General features: G+C 34.0%; 1 protein-coding gene across 1 annotated transcript in view; it reads right to left on the bottom strand.

The window, feature by feature from the left end:
- LOC145286323 (protocadherin Fat 4-like) overlaps positions 1-17,122 on the bottom strand; it is a 342,844-nt gene that overhangs the window by 166,346 nt on the left and 159,376 nt on the right. Inside the window, exons 25-28 of the mRNA XM_080135245.1 lie at positions 14,646-14,758; positions 12,648-12,772; positions 10,725-10,894; positions 5,054-5,280 (exon numbers count right to left, since the gene is read on the bottom strand). Of these exons, the coding sequence (XP_079991371.1) occupies positions 5,054-5,280; positions 10,725-10,894; positions 12,648-12,772; positions 14,646-14,758 (635 nt within the window). The remainder of the gene's footprint in view (positions 1-5,053; positions 5,281-10,724; positions 10,895-12,647; positions 12,773-14,645; positions 14,759-17,122) is intronic.

The raw sequence follows: 17,122 nt of genomic DNA, 5'->3' as shown, positions 1-17,122 counted from the left end.
CCTCCTTATTAATAAATAGGATCCCCCAACCGAATAATTTATAATTTGGAAATCATGGCACCCGTATACGTACGTTAACGGTAGTACAATATTAATATATCGATATTTTATTTTACCTTTTTTTCACCCTAAGCAAGATAAATTGCCCTGAAAAGCGCAAGGGACTACTGTGATAGGGGCCAGATTTATAGGATGTTATTTTTTGTATGTTAGTGCATTCAGGGAAACAAGGAGTAGGAAGAGAATTACAAAGGCAAGCAGTCTCATGCCTACAAAAGATGGACAAGCTAATATCCTGGAGTGGCCTTTGGGCCTTGATAAGTGTTGATGTAAAAAACAACAACAAAAAAACATCATATTCATTGAGACCAATGTGCAATATTAATTCTCTTTTTAAATGTCCGTTGCACCATATCTACTCCCTTATCAGCGCATCAAAAACAGAGGATCAGCTTCAATCACTAATGCTTGGTGTATGCCAAAGTAAATGAATCTGAAATAAGTACACACAAATACACCGAAGACGTTGCAAAGACTGCTGCAAAGAAGGTGGGATCCCTCTAACATGCTAGAAAACTACTCACACCTGTATTTCTACAAAGCCACCATTTGCCCATGACAGGAGTATTATTGCTATAACTGGGTTTGTGCATCTACCACTAGTCTCTCCCTCTTAGACAAGGTAAAAAAAGAGACTCCAATTTAATAAATCCTGTACTGACAACCAAGATCGAACCCCTGTCCCATCGCTGAAATGTTACATCCCTGTGCCTGTTATACAAGTACTTTAATGGAATGTGCTCTAATGAACACATAGTACTTGTGCCCCCTTGATGCCGGAAAGCTTTTTACATAATAGTTTCTTCTTTCAAAATGTTAGACTTCGAAATTCCTTCACTGTTTTCTGCTTTCCTTACTGTACTATTTTTTTCACAAAGGAGTTTCCACTTGTCAAGGCCACTTGAAGATAAATGTTAATGAATGAACAGTGATCACTGATACAACAGTGTAGTGATTGTTAGTAGTATAAATTGTGTAGAATGTGATTATTTAAGGGAACGGTTCAATAAGAACTTGTTTACATTGGACTTGAAGACAACCATATTGGAGTTAGTTGGAAAGCAGCCCAGCAAAACAGTATTCTAGTTTTTCTTTTTGATATACTGGAACTTAAGATGTGGACACTAGTATTTGTGTGTCCTTTCCCATGATGGTGTCAAACACACACCCAAAGCACAACTGATTTACACACAATGTATCATAGTTTGTGCTTGCTATTATGAGTCTACATTGTTTTATTTTTGTATATCTAAAAACCACTACACACACCCTTGGTGATCGCTAAGACGAGAGACAATGACATGGTAAGAACAGAAGTCAGTGACGGTCGTCGGGGACTAACATTCATGAGATATCTATTTGGCTGAAAGCAGGCACAAAATGTTTCCTCTAATAATGGCCATAGAGAGGCGCTCATGGAATTCATGATTGTCCCAAACGAAAAATAATTATAAGAAGTTAGTTTAAGGAAATTTTCAAGATGGCCATATTAATAACAGCTATTTTTATTTTGCTGCTATTCTTCGGACAGATAATGTTTTATTTTAATTAATTAACTATATTCAATATTAAATAAAAAAATTGTTATTAAAATGTGGTATGAAATAAAATACAGTAGTAATGTGTTCATCTATTATTTGTATTTGCTGGGTTTTTTTTTTTCTAAGATGTGTGCAAGATTCTCCATTTATGGGTAAAACCGGTTTTCCTTGCAAAAGAATTCTCAAATTTTTTATTTTTGAATTGGAGAACAGTTTCAGTGAAACCATAGAAACAGTCTCAAATGAAATTTTCAAAATATTGGAATAAAAAAATATGAATATTCATTTGAGGAGAATTACCATTTTTTAAAAGAAGAAATTCTGGATTCAAGGTTTTCTGTTAGATACATACTCCGCATTTCTGTTACATAAAAATATAAAAGAATGTAGCAGAATTGGCAATAACCGAAATGGGGGGAAAATAAAGAGCTTACCTCGGATACGTCTGTTGTGGGACGAGCGGAAGAGAATTCCAAGATGGCGTCCATGGGTTTTTATTGGCTTTGACCCCATGCAATTCTCGCAGAATCGCATGTACTCTCATGCGATTATGCAAATATATAATTCCAAGCCACTATAAAGGCAGGACGCCGGGAAGCAGTCAGGCAGTGTTTTGCAGATTGTGCATAGGTGGTTCTGGCGGTGGGATTGTTTTTTGTGACGAACCACGAATCTGCGAGAAACGAGTTTTCTTCTGCCTTTTTTTCCCTGTCTCCTTCTTTTTCTTTCTCTACGGTCATTATAGCCAAGAAATCCCTCTCTTCTTTGTTCCTGATTTTTGCCCACTACATTTTGCTACAAAGAACAATAAAACACGTTATGTGTATGATCCAAGGACTATATTATTTTTTTGTTGTTGAGCACCATTCATGACCATTTTGTTGGCATTCGTTTTCCTCCAATCTTTCTATTAAGAATTCTTTCTAGAAGGATATCAGATACTGACGGAAGGGACCATGTAAAGGTTTCCAACGTCCCTAAATGAAAATGTTTATATGGAACAACTAGGATTCGAAATTGGCACACGCAGGTTGTCAGTCCCTGTTGTTAACCATTGAGCCACCATCACCTCCCTAGTCAAGTTGAGTTAACAATTCGAAATTGGCACACCCAGGTTGTCAGTCCCTGTCGTTAACCATTGAGCCACCATCACCTCCCTAGTCAAGTTGAGTTAACAATTCGAAATTGGCACACCCAGGTTGTCAGTCCCTGTCGTTAACCATTGAGCCACTATCACCTCCCTAGTCAAGTTGAGTTAACTTCTCCCCTGGTCTCATCTCGAACTTTGTGTCATATTGTACACGATTAGTTCATTATCTATTAGTTAAACATTGATTGATGACACTGCTCTGCTCAAGGAGGTGAATGAGACAAAAGGTCTAGGCTTTCTTCAAGCGATCTAAACAATCAGATTGCTGACAAAGCAAGGAGTATCCTATTTCTCAAATGATGTTCTTTCTGAAAACTCCTTCTGGAAACATTTCTCCCTCATCTTTATATCTTCCTTATCAAACCACTATTAGAATATTGTGTGCAGGCTTCTGTAACCGTCGATGTTTACACATCAACATACAGAATCAAAAGGCATAAACGTGTTTGTATGTATATTGTCTGCACATACACTATTCGGAATAAAAACAAATAATTATATTTTGGACTAATCAGAAAACTTTATGAATTTATTTGACTCTAGCCTGGATGCCTGGCATTGCCCGGGTGTTTGAAGGTGTATGCTGAGCAAAAAAAAAACAAAACAAAACAAAGTGGTAGTAGGCAGGCAGGCTTAAACCCGTACCGCAAAGGAGGAAAAGAATGTAAAAAAAAAAACCCAAATGTGACGTCTTTGCTGTTGCATCTATTGCAAAACCGAAATGCCGAAGGTTTAAATTAAGACTAGTATATCGAAAAGAGGGGAAGACTTTCGAAAATATCGGTGAAAAAAGCAACCCCTCCCCGTAGAAAAGTGCCCAGTTAAGGGTGAAAGAATTAATGTTTTTAGCCAATTTTTCGATTTTTGTCGTCCAAAGGGTCAAGCTTTAAAACAATACCGATTTCAGGAAAATCCGTCGCCTCTGTTGAAAGTCTTAGGCATACATACATACATACATACATACATACATACATATACACATACATTTAAACAAACAGGTTAGATATATATGATAGACAGTGTATTTGAGAGCTACCCAAACCCTTCAAAAGCCAGATTTTTCTTCAATAAACTAGTGAAACCCAGTTGACCCGAGTCTACGGATTAGTGTTGCTGGGCGTTTCCCTCGGCAATACCTTTCTCCACTCATGCACACAAACATTAACGAACACATAGACACACACACAACTCATCAACATTATTCTCTGTCAATCTATTAAACCTTATTCATTGAAATATTCGCAAACCTTATCACAGAAATATCTTACTAACATAAAACAAAAGAACATTGAACCTTATAAACAACTTTCAATGAATTATAATTTATTTAAATGTGCAGAGAAGTTTTGAATATGAATTTCATGACCCCTGAAACTCACGGCTCTTAATTAATCGATCCAGACATCTTATAATGTCTCAGCTAATGGATTCCTTGTTTTTACAAGAACTCTAAAAATATTCATGGACATCTTATGTTTTCCTATTGCTGTAAACCTTCCATTTTAGATGTATATAAATTATCTCTTTTCTGAATATATGATTTCTGAACTCATTATTTTGCTTTGTTTACCGTATGACAATGTCTCTCATTTTTCTCACATTTGATTATAGAACCCGCAAAAACTTTTTTCACTGAAAATATTTCTCTGAATCCGGTTCATTCCAAAAATACTTCTCTCTTTATAAATCACCCTAAAGTAAAACCCCAAAACTGGCGTGAACATATCCCTAAAACTAATGATCGCCCTCCCCCCCCAAAAAAAACTGGTAACCGTTATCCCTAAAACTGGTGATCGAAATCCTCAAACCTCTTCTCTGTATCTAATACATGATATCCAGCATCTGGAAAATGTTCAAAGACTGGCTACTCGAATGGTGTAGGGTTTATCGGATCTGCCCCATGAAAGTTGACTCGAAATGCTTAATCTTTTCTCTCTTGAGTACCAACAATTACGTGTACTCTGATTTTGGCTTATAATCTCCTCAATAGGCATTAGGATATACCTTAAAAACTTAGAAACTATTTCACTGCTGATTTAGATTGTATTGAAGGACTGACGATTTCTCAATCAGAATCCTTGGACTTTGAAATAGGCTTTCAAGGGAGGTAATCAAAGCGCAAACAACACAGAAATTCCAAATGGATTTGGACAGATGTTAGGTTATTGTATCCTCTTCTGTGTAAAATTCTACCACCCTTTCCCTACATGGCATTTGAAACACAATTGCTTTATTTTTTACCAAATAAATTGAATTGAATTGAATTGAATTGAATTACACTTGATTGGGACCAAGACTCTACCTTGACAACCGATGCTCCTTGCGAGAAATCTGTAATGTTTTTTCTGTATTCATGTTCAACAAACTGAGGCTGATTGTCATTTATATCAATCACATTTATCGTCACTGATATATCACTTTGGTGAACTGCATCTGAAACCTGGATTACAATTTTGTACTGAGTTTGATGTTCATAGTCCAGCACAGTTTGGCTTTTTAGTTCTCCATTGATGGAATTGATAGCAAAATCTGGAATTAATGAAAAATAATTTATTTGAATAAACAAGCTTTACCATATTAATATTACAAACATCGTAAACTTAACCATATTGACATTATAAACATCACAAGGTTTGTCATATCAATATCTATACTATCTTAACAAATATCACAAATTTGATCATATTAACTTTGCCATCATAAATTTTACTAAAATAATTAATATTTGTTTATTGTAAAATAAATAAAATGTTTGAAATTTCTTTTTAATATTATAAAAAATTTATTAGTTTATGAAATATTCATTGAGTTTTTCTTTTTTTCTTTTTTTAAAAAAAATGGAATGAAATGTTTTTTTTTAGAAAATAAAATAAAAAGTTTTTGTATTAATGTTTTTTGTATCATTAAAATATATTATTCTTTGAAAAAAAAACTTTAACAAACAATACACACGGATTTCATGTAAAATGTTGCCACAATAAACGTTTTTTAATATTGCATTAAACTTTTTCACATTTTCTTTGACACTAATTTGATTTTTTTAAACTCCGAGTCGTCTGTTCGTTTGATTCACCAGATTCGAATGTAGTCCTACTCCACAGCCTAAACTATTTATCACAATTTTTATTTTTTAATTTTTAGAATTTTCAAGTTATAAGTAAAATAAAATAAATAAAATACATAACATAAATAAAATAAAATAAAAAACTAGAATAAAATAAACAAAATAAATAAAATAAAATAAAATGAATAAAATAAAATAAATAAAATAAAATAAATAAAATAAATGAAGTAAACAAAATAAAATGGACAAAATTAAATAAAGTAAAATAAATAATATAAAAAATAAAATAAACAAAATAAAGTAAATGAAAAAAATGAAGTAAAGAAAATAAACAAAATAAAATAAAATAAAACGAGTTTTCTTTTCATTTATAATAATGCACAAAAGATAAATCAGATTTTGAGTCTTTTAGGATTTCTTGGAATACATTTCAGAAGATCGACTCGATTTTGTATCTTTTTTAATTGTTTGGAAATCCGTTTTTAAGGGTTTCGATTTGGGGAAAGATTTTTGGGTGGAGCCGGTTTCAGAGAAACATTTTTAGTGAAAACTATTTTTAAATTTATACTTAAATTTGAGAGAGATTATAGAAATGTTATATGACAAACACAAATAAAATAATCAGTTGAAAAGCATCAATTCACAGATTAAAGATATTTTATTTCATGCTTAAGATGTTTTTTAATATTGTTAGAGTTCTTGTAAAACAGGGAGATTCTTTAGCTGAGATATCGAAGAAGTCAGAGTCGGTAATTTAAGGGCTGTGAATTATCCACGGGTCTGAAAAATCATAAGTAAAGCTTCTACATTCAATTACAAAAATTATATTTGATTAAAAGTTACTAATAAAAGTGAATGTTGATTTATTTTCATTGTAGAAAGAAAGTTCAATGAAAAAAGTTAGGAATATTTAAATGAATAAGTTTATACATTTGTTTTTGATGAACAGACGATAATGAAAAAAATTAATAGGTTAAGGAAAAGTTAATATGTGTTTGTTAGTGTCTGCATGTGTATGCTTATGACTGAGATAGCAAACCTCGAGCCCGTCAAAAAGGAGAGGGATTTGAGGCAATGTAGACCTTAGCTTTGTCATGGATATTGGCTCAACTGTTTATTGAATAAAAATCTGTCTTTTTATCAGGCATTTCAAGGAGAATCAAAATGGCAAATTTTTATAAATTTAGAAAAATGCATATTTTTGGCTTACAATGTTTTTTATTTGCTTTTATTAATTCAGGCGAGTGTATGTGCAAAGACTTGCACAGAAACCATTTTAAGCATTTTCATTTTGGATGCCGAAGGGTAAGCTTTGCTAGCTACAATTAACTTAGTGCGTCCTTTAATATCTACATTTTAGGAATCGAATAGCTGCAATAGATTGTAAGTCTTATAAAATCTTGCCATGTTCATACACTTGTTTGTTAGGTCATATATCAAATTCTGTTCGGGTTAGATATTTAGTTTCTACAGTAAATAATTCAAAAAGGTTTATTTGATGTAAAAACATATAGACCAAGTCCACATTACTTGGATTCTTCGGACTGCTGTTCTCTTCTTGAGTGTTGTTTCCACAACCTCTGACATTCTTCAGACGTATCTTATCAAACTCAGGAATCTTTCTGTTGAACTCGAGAATCTTTGCTGAACTTTGAAATCTTTCTGTCGAGCTTTGGAATCTTTCTGTTGAATTTGAGAATCTTTGTTGAACTCTAAAATCTTTCTGTTGAGCTTCAGAATCTTTTTGTCAATTTCGGAAATCTGTTGAATTTAGGGAAACTACGAAATTTCGAACAGAAACCTTTATTTAATCCACGGGGGTACTTCTATCCGGTCATGGCTGATGCAACGAGAGCATGTTACCCCGTGGATTAAATAACATGTTTCATTTGAGATTCCATGCAGTTTTCCGGAATTTGACAGAAAAATTCCTGAGTTTGATAGAAAGATTCTTGATTTCGACAAGAGACATCTGAAGAAGGTCAGAAGTTACATCGACTGAAACGTTGTGAAAATAACACTTAAGATGAGAACAGTAGTCTGAAGAATCTAAATAATACGAATAGCAAATCCTCATCTAAAAAATTTAGAAAAATAATGCAAGCCAAATTTTGTGTTTGTTTTTGTTTTTTTTTTACTTGGAAGTCATCACTTATCAAGGCCCGAAGGCCACTCAAGGATAAAGGTTAATGAATGTAAGGTGGTAGTGTAGTAATTGGGTAGAATTTCATTATTTAATGGAACGGCTCAACAAGAACTTGTTTACATTGGATTTTAAGGCTATCATGTTGTATTCAACCAGGAAGCAGTCCAGTGAAACAGTCTTCCACAGGTGGGCAGTTTTGGGAAAGAAGCTTTGTTCATGTAATCTGAGTTTAGATTTAGGCACAGATAGAGAGTGGGGGAATCGTATATAGTGGTTGTAGTTAGTCGAGTGTTTTTTGTGAACGTTTGGCAAAGAGGAACAATAGATTGGAGTTCAATTGAGAACTTGCCATGTAAATAACGATAGTTTCTCTACTTTCTTCACCAACGCTGTGATCTGTGATCCTTGTTTTGCCTGAGTCAAAAAGAATGGTTCTTTTCTTGAAGGAAACCCTGGCTTTAATAAACTATTAGGACTAACTTTCACTTCAAATCTAAAATGAAAGACGTATATCCAATCTGTTGGTAAACAGTTGTATCATTTTATCATTCTAGAAAATACATGACTCCAATGCAATCTTTTATCAGTAAATACTGTGGTCGCATCATGGGAGGTGCCACTCAGACCACTCTTTCTTGCCTTGAGTATAAAAGTGACACAGCTGTCCATGGCAGCACTTCAAAGAACATTGATGATAAAGATCTTGCCGATTCTCTCCCTACTTATTTGGAGCGTGTAATAGAATGGAGAGAGGGAAGCGGCTTGTTATGCTTCGCACTTTTAGAGTCTCTTCTTTCACCACCAATGCTTTGGTCCTTGTTTTGCTTCAGTTGAAATGAATGGTTCACTCCAGACATAAATCGAAAAACGTGGCTGGAAAAATTGTTGTATCTTTTTAATCCGTCCAGAAAGCAATTCTCTAACTATGCAAAAATCAAGTACATTAAAATGAGGTACTAATGCCACATCTGGGGAGGTGCCGCTGAGAACACCATTTTGTTGCAATCAACTTCACAATCTAGTGGATATAACCCATTTCTTATGAAAGAAACGTTGCTAATCACTCTCTACCCTAGCGTTAATTTCCATGAAATGTGCTTGACTGTAATTTTATCTCTAATTCCATTATATTGTAACAGAGCGTGGATGCATGTATGGCAGCAGCAGCAGCAGCCAGACAAAGACACAGTACAACGTGCTCGACACGGCAGAGTTTTGTTAAGCATATTGGAGTATGAGAAGTATTTAGAAGTACCTGTAAATAAATGTATGTTGTTTCAACTGAAAAAAAGCGAATCAAATGCTTTCCCTGTCTTTGTTTCCTTGTAACTGTCTGTATACAACGTGCGAGTTCCGAGTGTTGGTATGTAATGACTACGTTACAATATAAGGCATTCACAGCAAGAACTCTTTTTCTACTACTACTGCAAAGAGCCTTCCTTTCTTCCTTTGTATACCTAACGTCAAATGGAATTTCCATAAAAAGAGTTTCTTTAAAACAAAAAACTTCTATTCTGTGAAAAAAATCGACTTTGCAACATAATGGGAGATCATTGCTTCTTGTCCCTACAGCCTCTTTCACACAGAAGATATATTGCCAGCCTCTTTCTGCCATATCGTTATGGTCATCATAGATGTTCGGCTGAACTACATGATACTTTATGTTTTCTAAATCTTCTTTCTTGTCTTGACAAAGTACAAAAGCGACTTTGAAATCTAGTGGATAATACTCTCTTCTTTACAACCTTTTTTTCTCACAGAAGAGATGTTGATAGTCTACTCTATTATTATTTCTATGAAAGGTGCTCGACTCTCTACTCTCTCATTGTAAGGCATTCACAGCAAGAACTCGTCTTATTTCCACAATGCAAAACATTACTGTAGGTCTGCTCCTTTGCAGATTACAACTTTATTGTCTTCAAGTCTAATGTAAAAAAATACTTGCTATAAACTATCTTATAAGTAATCAAACTTAGTTCATTCCATTGCTCGATTTTAGTACTCTCATAGTGTTCTTCATCTTTCACCTGGCAACAATTCTATCTGATTAACACTTATCCTTGAGTGGCTCTTAGCCTTGGTGTAGTAAGGAAAAAACAAAAAAAATCACATGATACATTGAAGAAGGAGGCAAAGGGGGAGATAGAGGCGAAGGGGGAAGAGGAGAGAGAGATAATAAGTTAGGTAAGTAAATACCTTTAATCACTAGGGATGTGACAACAGAATATTCTTTTCATTGTTTTGACTCGAGTATATATCCGACACAGTAAAACGTAGTCAATCAACCGAGAACCACATCAGTCTATATGAAAACATAAGATATTAACGGATATATATTCAAGAGCCAAAACAATGAAAAGAATATACTGTTGTCACAGCGCTTTTAATCGGTCATAGAAAGGTTTGTTTTGTTTAATAGCATATCATCCAGTTTCAGATTATTTAATGCTGAATCCAGTAATTTTAGAAAAGGGTTTTTATGGTTCACGTTTTTTTTATATCTTCAAATATTTATTCATGGTGTTTGGTTTGGTTGTTTTGTAAAGGAAAATTGTTGTTTTTGTTTTTGACTTTAAAGAAAAGAATTGAGAAAGGAAAAAAAATCCAACATCAATGTTTGGCGCATTTTAGGTGAGGAAGCCAGTATCTTTAGACAGCCTGATCTGGTAGCACCAGAACTCACAGAGGGGGAAATTAGAGGGAAAACATGAGAAAGAAGTGATCGAGAAAAAGGGTGAAAAAACAAAAACAAATGAATGTTACCTTTACTGTCTGTGAAATAAGATAATTGGTCACCATCAGGGTCAAAGGCATGTATGCATCCCACTAACGTCCCTTTTGGTTGCCCCTCCTGAATAGAGAACATCATCTGATCATTAACGACGGGAGCTTTGTCGTTCATGTTTTTCACAAGGATGATAACGCGAGCGACACTATTGAATAAAGAATAAAAATTAAAAACAAAAAATTAAAATGTGTTTTGATGAGAACTCTCATTATTTTGAGTATTCATATTACTCTCGCAATCTTGAGTGTTATTTTCACACCGTTTTGATCAATGTGACCTCCAACATTTTTGTATCTCGTTGACCTTGGGGATCTGTATGGAATTTTGAACAGAACCCTTTACTAAATCCACTGGGGTAAGATGCTCTCATTCCGCCATGAAAACGCACATTATTTTGAGTATTCCTATAACTCTGTTCATCTTAAGCATTATTCTCACAACGTTTCGGTCGATGTAACCTCCAATCTAATTGTATCTGTATGGAATTTCGAACGGAACCATTTATTTAATTCACTAGGGTAAGATGCTGTCATTCCACCAACCATGATTGAGGATTAGTCCTAAGTAATTTGCAATCATATTATTAGTGTTACACACACTGAGACCTGAACATTGAGAAGAATGTTATTTGGAACTAAATTTTACTTAGTACTTTATCTGTTATGCCAAGGCATTTGATTGAAATAACGAATAAAAATGAAATATGAAAAACAAAATTTTTAAGGTGTTTTCATGAAAACTCTCATTAAAATCATAAAAAAGTTTTTTAAAATATTGAAAAGTTTGATAAAATAAATTGCATTTAAACTCTTATTAAACTTATAAACTCATCCATTTTATCTAGAGCACTAACTAACCTCATACATTTTATTTATCATGTTGAAATTATTCATTTTATTGAGAACTCTTATTAACTCAATCTATTTTATTCAAAAAAAAATTATTAACATTTTTTATTATTATATACCATTTTATTTATTTTTTAAAAATCTTTTGAGATGAGGCTTCATAATTTGTGTATTTTTTTGGGGGGGGGGGATTGTTATCCTCATCTTCATAGTTGTTTTACCACGTTTTTTCAGTTCTTCAGCTGATTAACCGTGGTTGCATAGAAATGCTGAGTCTTGTAATTGCATCCCCAGTAATTATTCCCTTCCATAGTTGTTGTTGTCTCACCACGTTTTGGCCAATTAAACCTCCGGCCTGCTTTGGGTAAGACTGAAACTGGTACCATAGAGACTCAACAAATATAACCACTGCGCCATAGGCCCGGAAGACAGGGGTTTCAACCTACCCAGAGTAGGTCAGAGAATTAGTTGGCCAACAATTTAATTAACAAAACATACCGTAAAACTTGAATTTAATTTGGAAATACTAAAAAAAAAAAAAAAAAAATAGCACGGCACCTTCTCTGCATAAGTACCGATTACACTTCTCGAGAATTTTATTATTTGTAACTTTTTCTAGAGTTCTTGTGAACTGCGTTATAGTTGGAGTAATTTTGGACAAATCAAAATTGGAAAATAGTAGCATAAGTATAGAACAGATACTACACTGCCCGCTCTAAAATAAAAGTAATCTGGATAGCTGGTACTATGCTGAACAGACATATACTATGTTCTGACAAAGGAGAAGGAATTGCTGCTTTCCAGGTTGGAATCTATCAATACTTATTGTTGACTAGTTTTTTGACTTTGAAGTATATTTTACCTCCTTACATTAAATGGCTTCATGCCTTGTCTGGAGCGATTTCCATTTAAAATAAAAGTGGGAGAAAGTGGGAGGATGTATCATGATGAATGGACATATATTACACTAGCCCCACCCTCCCCCGTGGAGGAGGTGATAATATTTGAGAGGATAGTATAATGACAACAACCACTTATTGTTTGACTCACCTGTAATACTGAGGATTGCCTTCATCAGTTACCCGGATTGAAAAGTTGTAGATGGATTTGGTGTCATAATCTAATTTTCCTGATAATTTAATTTCACCTGTTGATGGATTACAGATAAATGGACTCTACAAAAGAAGAAAAACAAAATTTTAACATTTCTGAATTTTTGAGATGAGGATTGATCGTTTGTATTATTTAGATTCTCAAAATTACTGTTCTCATCTTCAGTGTGATTTGCACAACGTTTCAGTCGATCTAACCTCAGGCCTCATTCAGGTGAATCTTGTCCAAATCAGGAATTTTTCAGTCAAACTTGGAAATCTGCACGAAATTTCAAACAGAACCCTTTATTTAAAGCACGGGGATAGCGTGTTTTCGTTCTGTCAGCCATAACTAGATAGAAGCTCTAAGCAATTTGCGATTGTATTTTGAGTGTCATCTGCATTGAGAATTGAACCTTCAACCTCCAGAAGAGTGTAACTTTTATAATTGAAATTTACCAAGTATTTTATCCACTATGCCATGGGTTCTTGCGGTAAAATAGATTAAATAAACGGTTCCATTCGAAATTCTATGCAGATTCCAGAGTTTGACAAGAAACAGTCGAAGAAGGTAACATCGACTGAAACGTTATGAAAATACACTCAATCAAAGAACCCCTTCTTGGGAATAACACTTGATCTTTATATGAGACACATAGATATTCGTGTGTTCCATTAAATTCCCTTTTACCTTTCAAATATTGAGCGAAACGAGTTGAGAACATCAGTTTTCCTCTCAACAATTGATCAATCAACTATGTTATAGTATATATCTTTCTTGTGGTCATTTAATCTTATCGGATTCCAAAACAAGAATTCATCTAGTTTGGTGAAGTATCCGCATCTAACTTAGTCGTGTTACTATAAGTAACATCACGTAGAGAAAGTGTACCATACTTAGTGTGGTGTAGCCATAACGAGAGGATCTTATTTTGGTTGCAAATGTGATGTTGAATATTTAGTCAATGTTTAGCGTTTAGTAGACATTGAAGTTGCACCAATTATATGTCTTGCTATAAAGATTAAAATCAAGATATAATTATACTAAAAATTTTCTTTGTTCTATTGTTGCCTTTGTATTATATTTCTTTCTTTAACGATAACTTTTTATTGTAGTGTCTTATGTACTATTGTTGCAATTTTATCATATTAGGTTGGTGCAAAAATAATGTCGTTTTTGACGTTCAACTAGGTGTATAAAAACATTATTTTTACACCAACCTAATATTTTTCTTTTTCTTTATTGTCTTTTTATTATGTTTGTTTTTTGTTCTATTGTTGCTTTTTTTTATATTTCAGAATTTCTTTTGTCATAATATTACCTTTTCATCATACTCTGTCATATTGCTTCATTTTCATTATCATTTTAACTATTGTATATTTTTTATTTTAATGTCTTTTGTCATATTTCCGAATTTTTATGTTGACTTTCGTTCTAGTGTTGCATTTTTATTATGTTGTATTTTGTCCTATTGTTGCATTTTTATTATGTTGTATTTTGTCCTATTGTTATATTTAGTTATTGACTTCTGTCCCAATGTTGCCTTTTTATTGTTTACTGTTGCCTTATTGTTGCATTTTTATGTTGTCCTATTGTTGCATTGTTATGTTAATTTTTGGGCTGTTGTTGCATTTTTATTATGTTGTATTTTGTCCTATTGTTGCATTTTTATTATATTGTATTTTGTCCTATTGTTGCCTTTTTATTGTTTACTGTTGCCTTATTGTTGCATTGTTATGTTAATTTTTGGGCTGTTGTTGCATTTTTATTATGTTGTCTTTCATATTTTACTTTTATTCTGTCGTTTTTTCTCCACATTTTAATGTATCCACTACTTTTGCATCACAATTATTCTTGTTCTTGGCTGATAATTATTGTTGTATTTCATGTCAGCTATTTCTTTGTGCTTTGTGTGATCTTCATAACCTTCAGTGTGGCTGTACATATAATACTCACGTGATCTCCCTCAAGGTGATACCGCATCTTGTCGCCATCTATGTCAGTGGCAGTGATTTCGAAAAGTATATCATTTTGAGAAGCTGACTCATTTACATGAAACAGATAAACATCTGCAAAACAGAAAGGAATGCAACCATTTAATTTTCACATCAGAAATACAGAAAAAGAAATGAATGAATTTAAAAAGATATTGTTGGAGTCTATCTGATGAACTATTTAAGAGAATTTTATCACTATATTCAGGTGCAACTATATTAACTGTGAGGTTTTGGATTACAGCAACTATTATTTATTTAATTTTGATTCCATTTAAAAATTTATAAACTGTGACATATTCATTAAGAGTGTGAGCTACCTAACATTCAGTTGTACGGCTCTGCAATACAATGTGACACAATAGCGTGCATAAATATCTCCACTGGACCATATGTAAAAAGTTGAATATCGAAAGCAGCAGAAAGTCCTGGGAACAACATGTTTACCAGATAGATCAGTAGAAAATGAGTCATACACCACCTACTATGACTATCCAATTCTTACAACTACATACAATTTTTATGATTTCAGGTTTAAATGAACAGCTACAGCAGGAATTGGAATACATCCTACTAAATCCTGATTGCCACAATTGGTGAATTTCAAAAATGCAATCTTGAAGTGAGGACACTTTAGAAGAATAATATGCAATAAAATTGCTTTAAACTTGAAAAAAAAAAATGCCACAGAAACGTATGGAATGCTTCAAACCGCTTGTGGACCACCTTGCATGAATCGTGCATCAGTTTTTAAGTGGCATAAGAGATTCAAGGAAGGCAGGGATTCTATGAGGGATGATGAGAAGTGTGGGATGAGTAAGGAAGTCAGAACACCAGAGCTGATTGGCCAAATAAAGAATTTCGTAGATAAGAACCGTCGTCTGTCTATACAGACAATAAGTACACAGGTTGATGTTAGTGTGGGAACTGTACTCACAATTATTCGTAAGGAACAGAAGATGTGGAAGATTTGTGCAAAGTTTGTCCCAAAAGTGCTCACAGAAGATCAGAAAGAAAGACGTTATCATGATAGCAAAGAGATGATCATACTGATCAATTTAAATCCTGTTGTTCTTGATGCTCTGGTGACCTGCGATAGAAGTTGGATCTACTGGGACGATCCAGAGACCAAGAGTTCCCAGTGCAAGCATGTTAGCTCTCTCAGACCCAAGAAAGCCAGACAGAGCAAATCCACCCAGAAACTTATGATGATTCCTTCTTTTTTTTAACAGCATGGACATGATCTACATGCACTGGGTTCCCAGTGGACAGACAGTCCACAAGGAATACTATGTTGAGATTATAAGGGAGTTCAGGAAGAGATTCTGTCAGAAGAGGTCAGCACTCTACAAATTGGAGAAGTGGCATTTCCACCAGGGCAATGCACCAGTTCACAACTCCATCCTTGTAACAGACTATTTGACCAAGATGGGCATTAAGACAGTTCCTCACTCTTCAGACCTTGGTCCCTGTGACTTTTTAGTTATTCCTTAAGCTCAAGGAAAACCTTAGAGGCTGTCGTTATGAGACAATTGAGGAGATGAAAGAGGTTGTGATGAGGGTCATTGACATGCTCACACAAGAGGACTTCAATGGGTCTTCCAGAAGTTGTTGGAACGGTACAACAAGTGCATTGCAGTCGGAGGAGATTACTTCGAAGGAGACTAAAGTTTCATGTGTGTACTATCAATAAAAGTGCCCATACGAAAAAGTCTGGAAACTTATTTAAGACACCTTGTACCTTGAAAACGGAGCTATTAAACCTGACATTGAGATATGGGACATGAAGGACAAAGGAGCAACCTTAGTAGAAGTTAGTGTCCCTAATGATTCTGGATTAAACAAAGCTGAGCAGTAGAAGATCACGAAATAACAAGGTCATGAAAAGAAACTGGGATCCTAAGAAGATCTCCAGCATTCTAATAAGGATAGGAGCAGCTGAATGCATGAAAAATAATCTAAAAAATTGCCTGGCAAATATATCCGATGAACTAAGTGCAAGATAGATACAAACATTTGCACTTAAAGGGACGGTTAGAATCTTTAAAATATTGAAATGCATGAGATAGTGGGTGAATGTCTCATCTTTGGCTAAAACCAAATGAAAAAATAGTTAAAAAAAGAGAGAGTTTAAGTTACCTATTTGACATCATACTTAATAATAATCTCTGTACAAGGATTTGTCAGGAAAACCTAATATGAAGATATTAAGTAAACTGACCAAATATTCAAAATAACATTTCGTATTGGAAGCAAAAATACGATGCCCTCAACGCAGCTATAAACTAGCTCATATGAAGAATGGTGCACCTTCTTCTAGCGATGTTACCTCAAGTAATCTAATTTATAAAACTCACTATGTCTGTCTGTCTGTCTCCATATTTTCAAACTCTATCTCTCCCGAAACTAAAAGTCGCAGAGCAGCACTAGGAGCCTCAA

This window comes from Euprymna scolopes, chromosome 10, assembly GCF_053919585.1.
Source record: "Euprymna scolopes isolate OS-2025 chromosome 10, ASM5391958v1, whole genome shotgun sequence".
In the NCBI taxonomy this organism is placed as follows: Eukaryota; Metazoa; Mollusca; class Cephalopoda; order Sepiida; family Sepiolidae; genus Euprymna; species Euprymna scolopes.
Note: the sequence above shows the minus strand (reverse complement) of the source record. Positions and strands in the feature narration are given on the sequence as shown.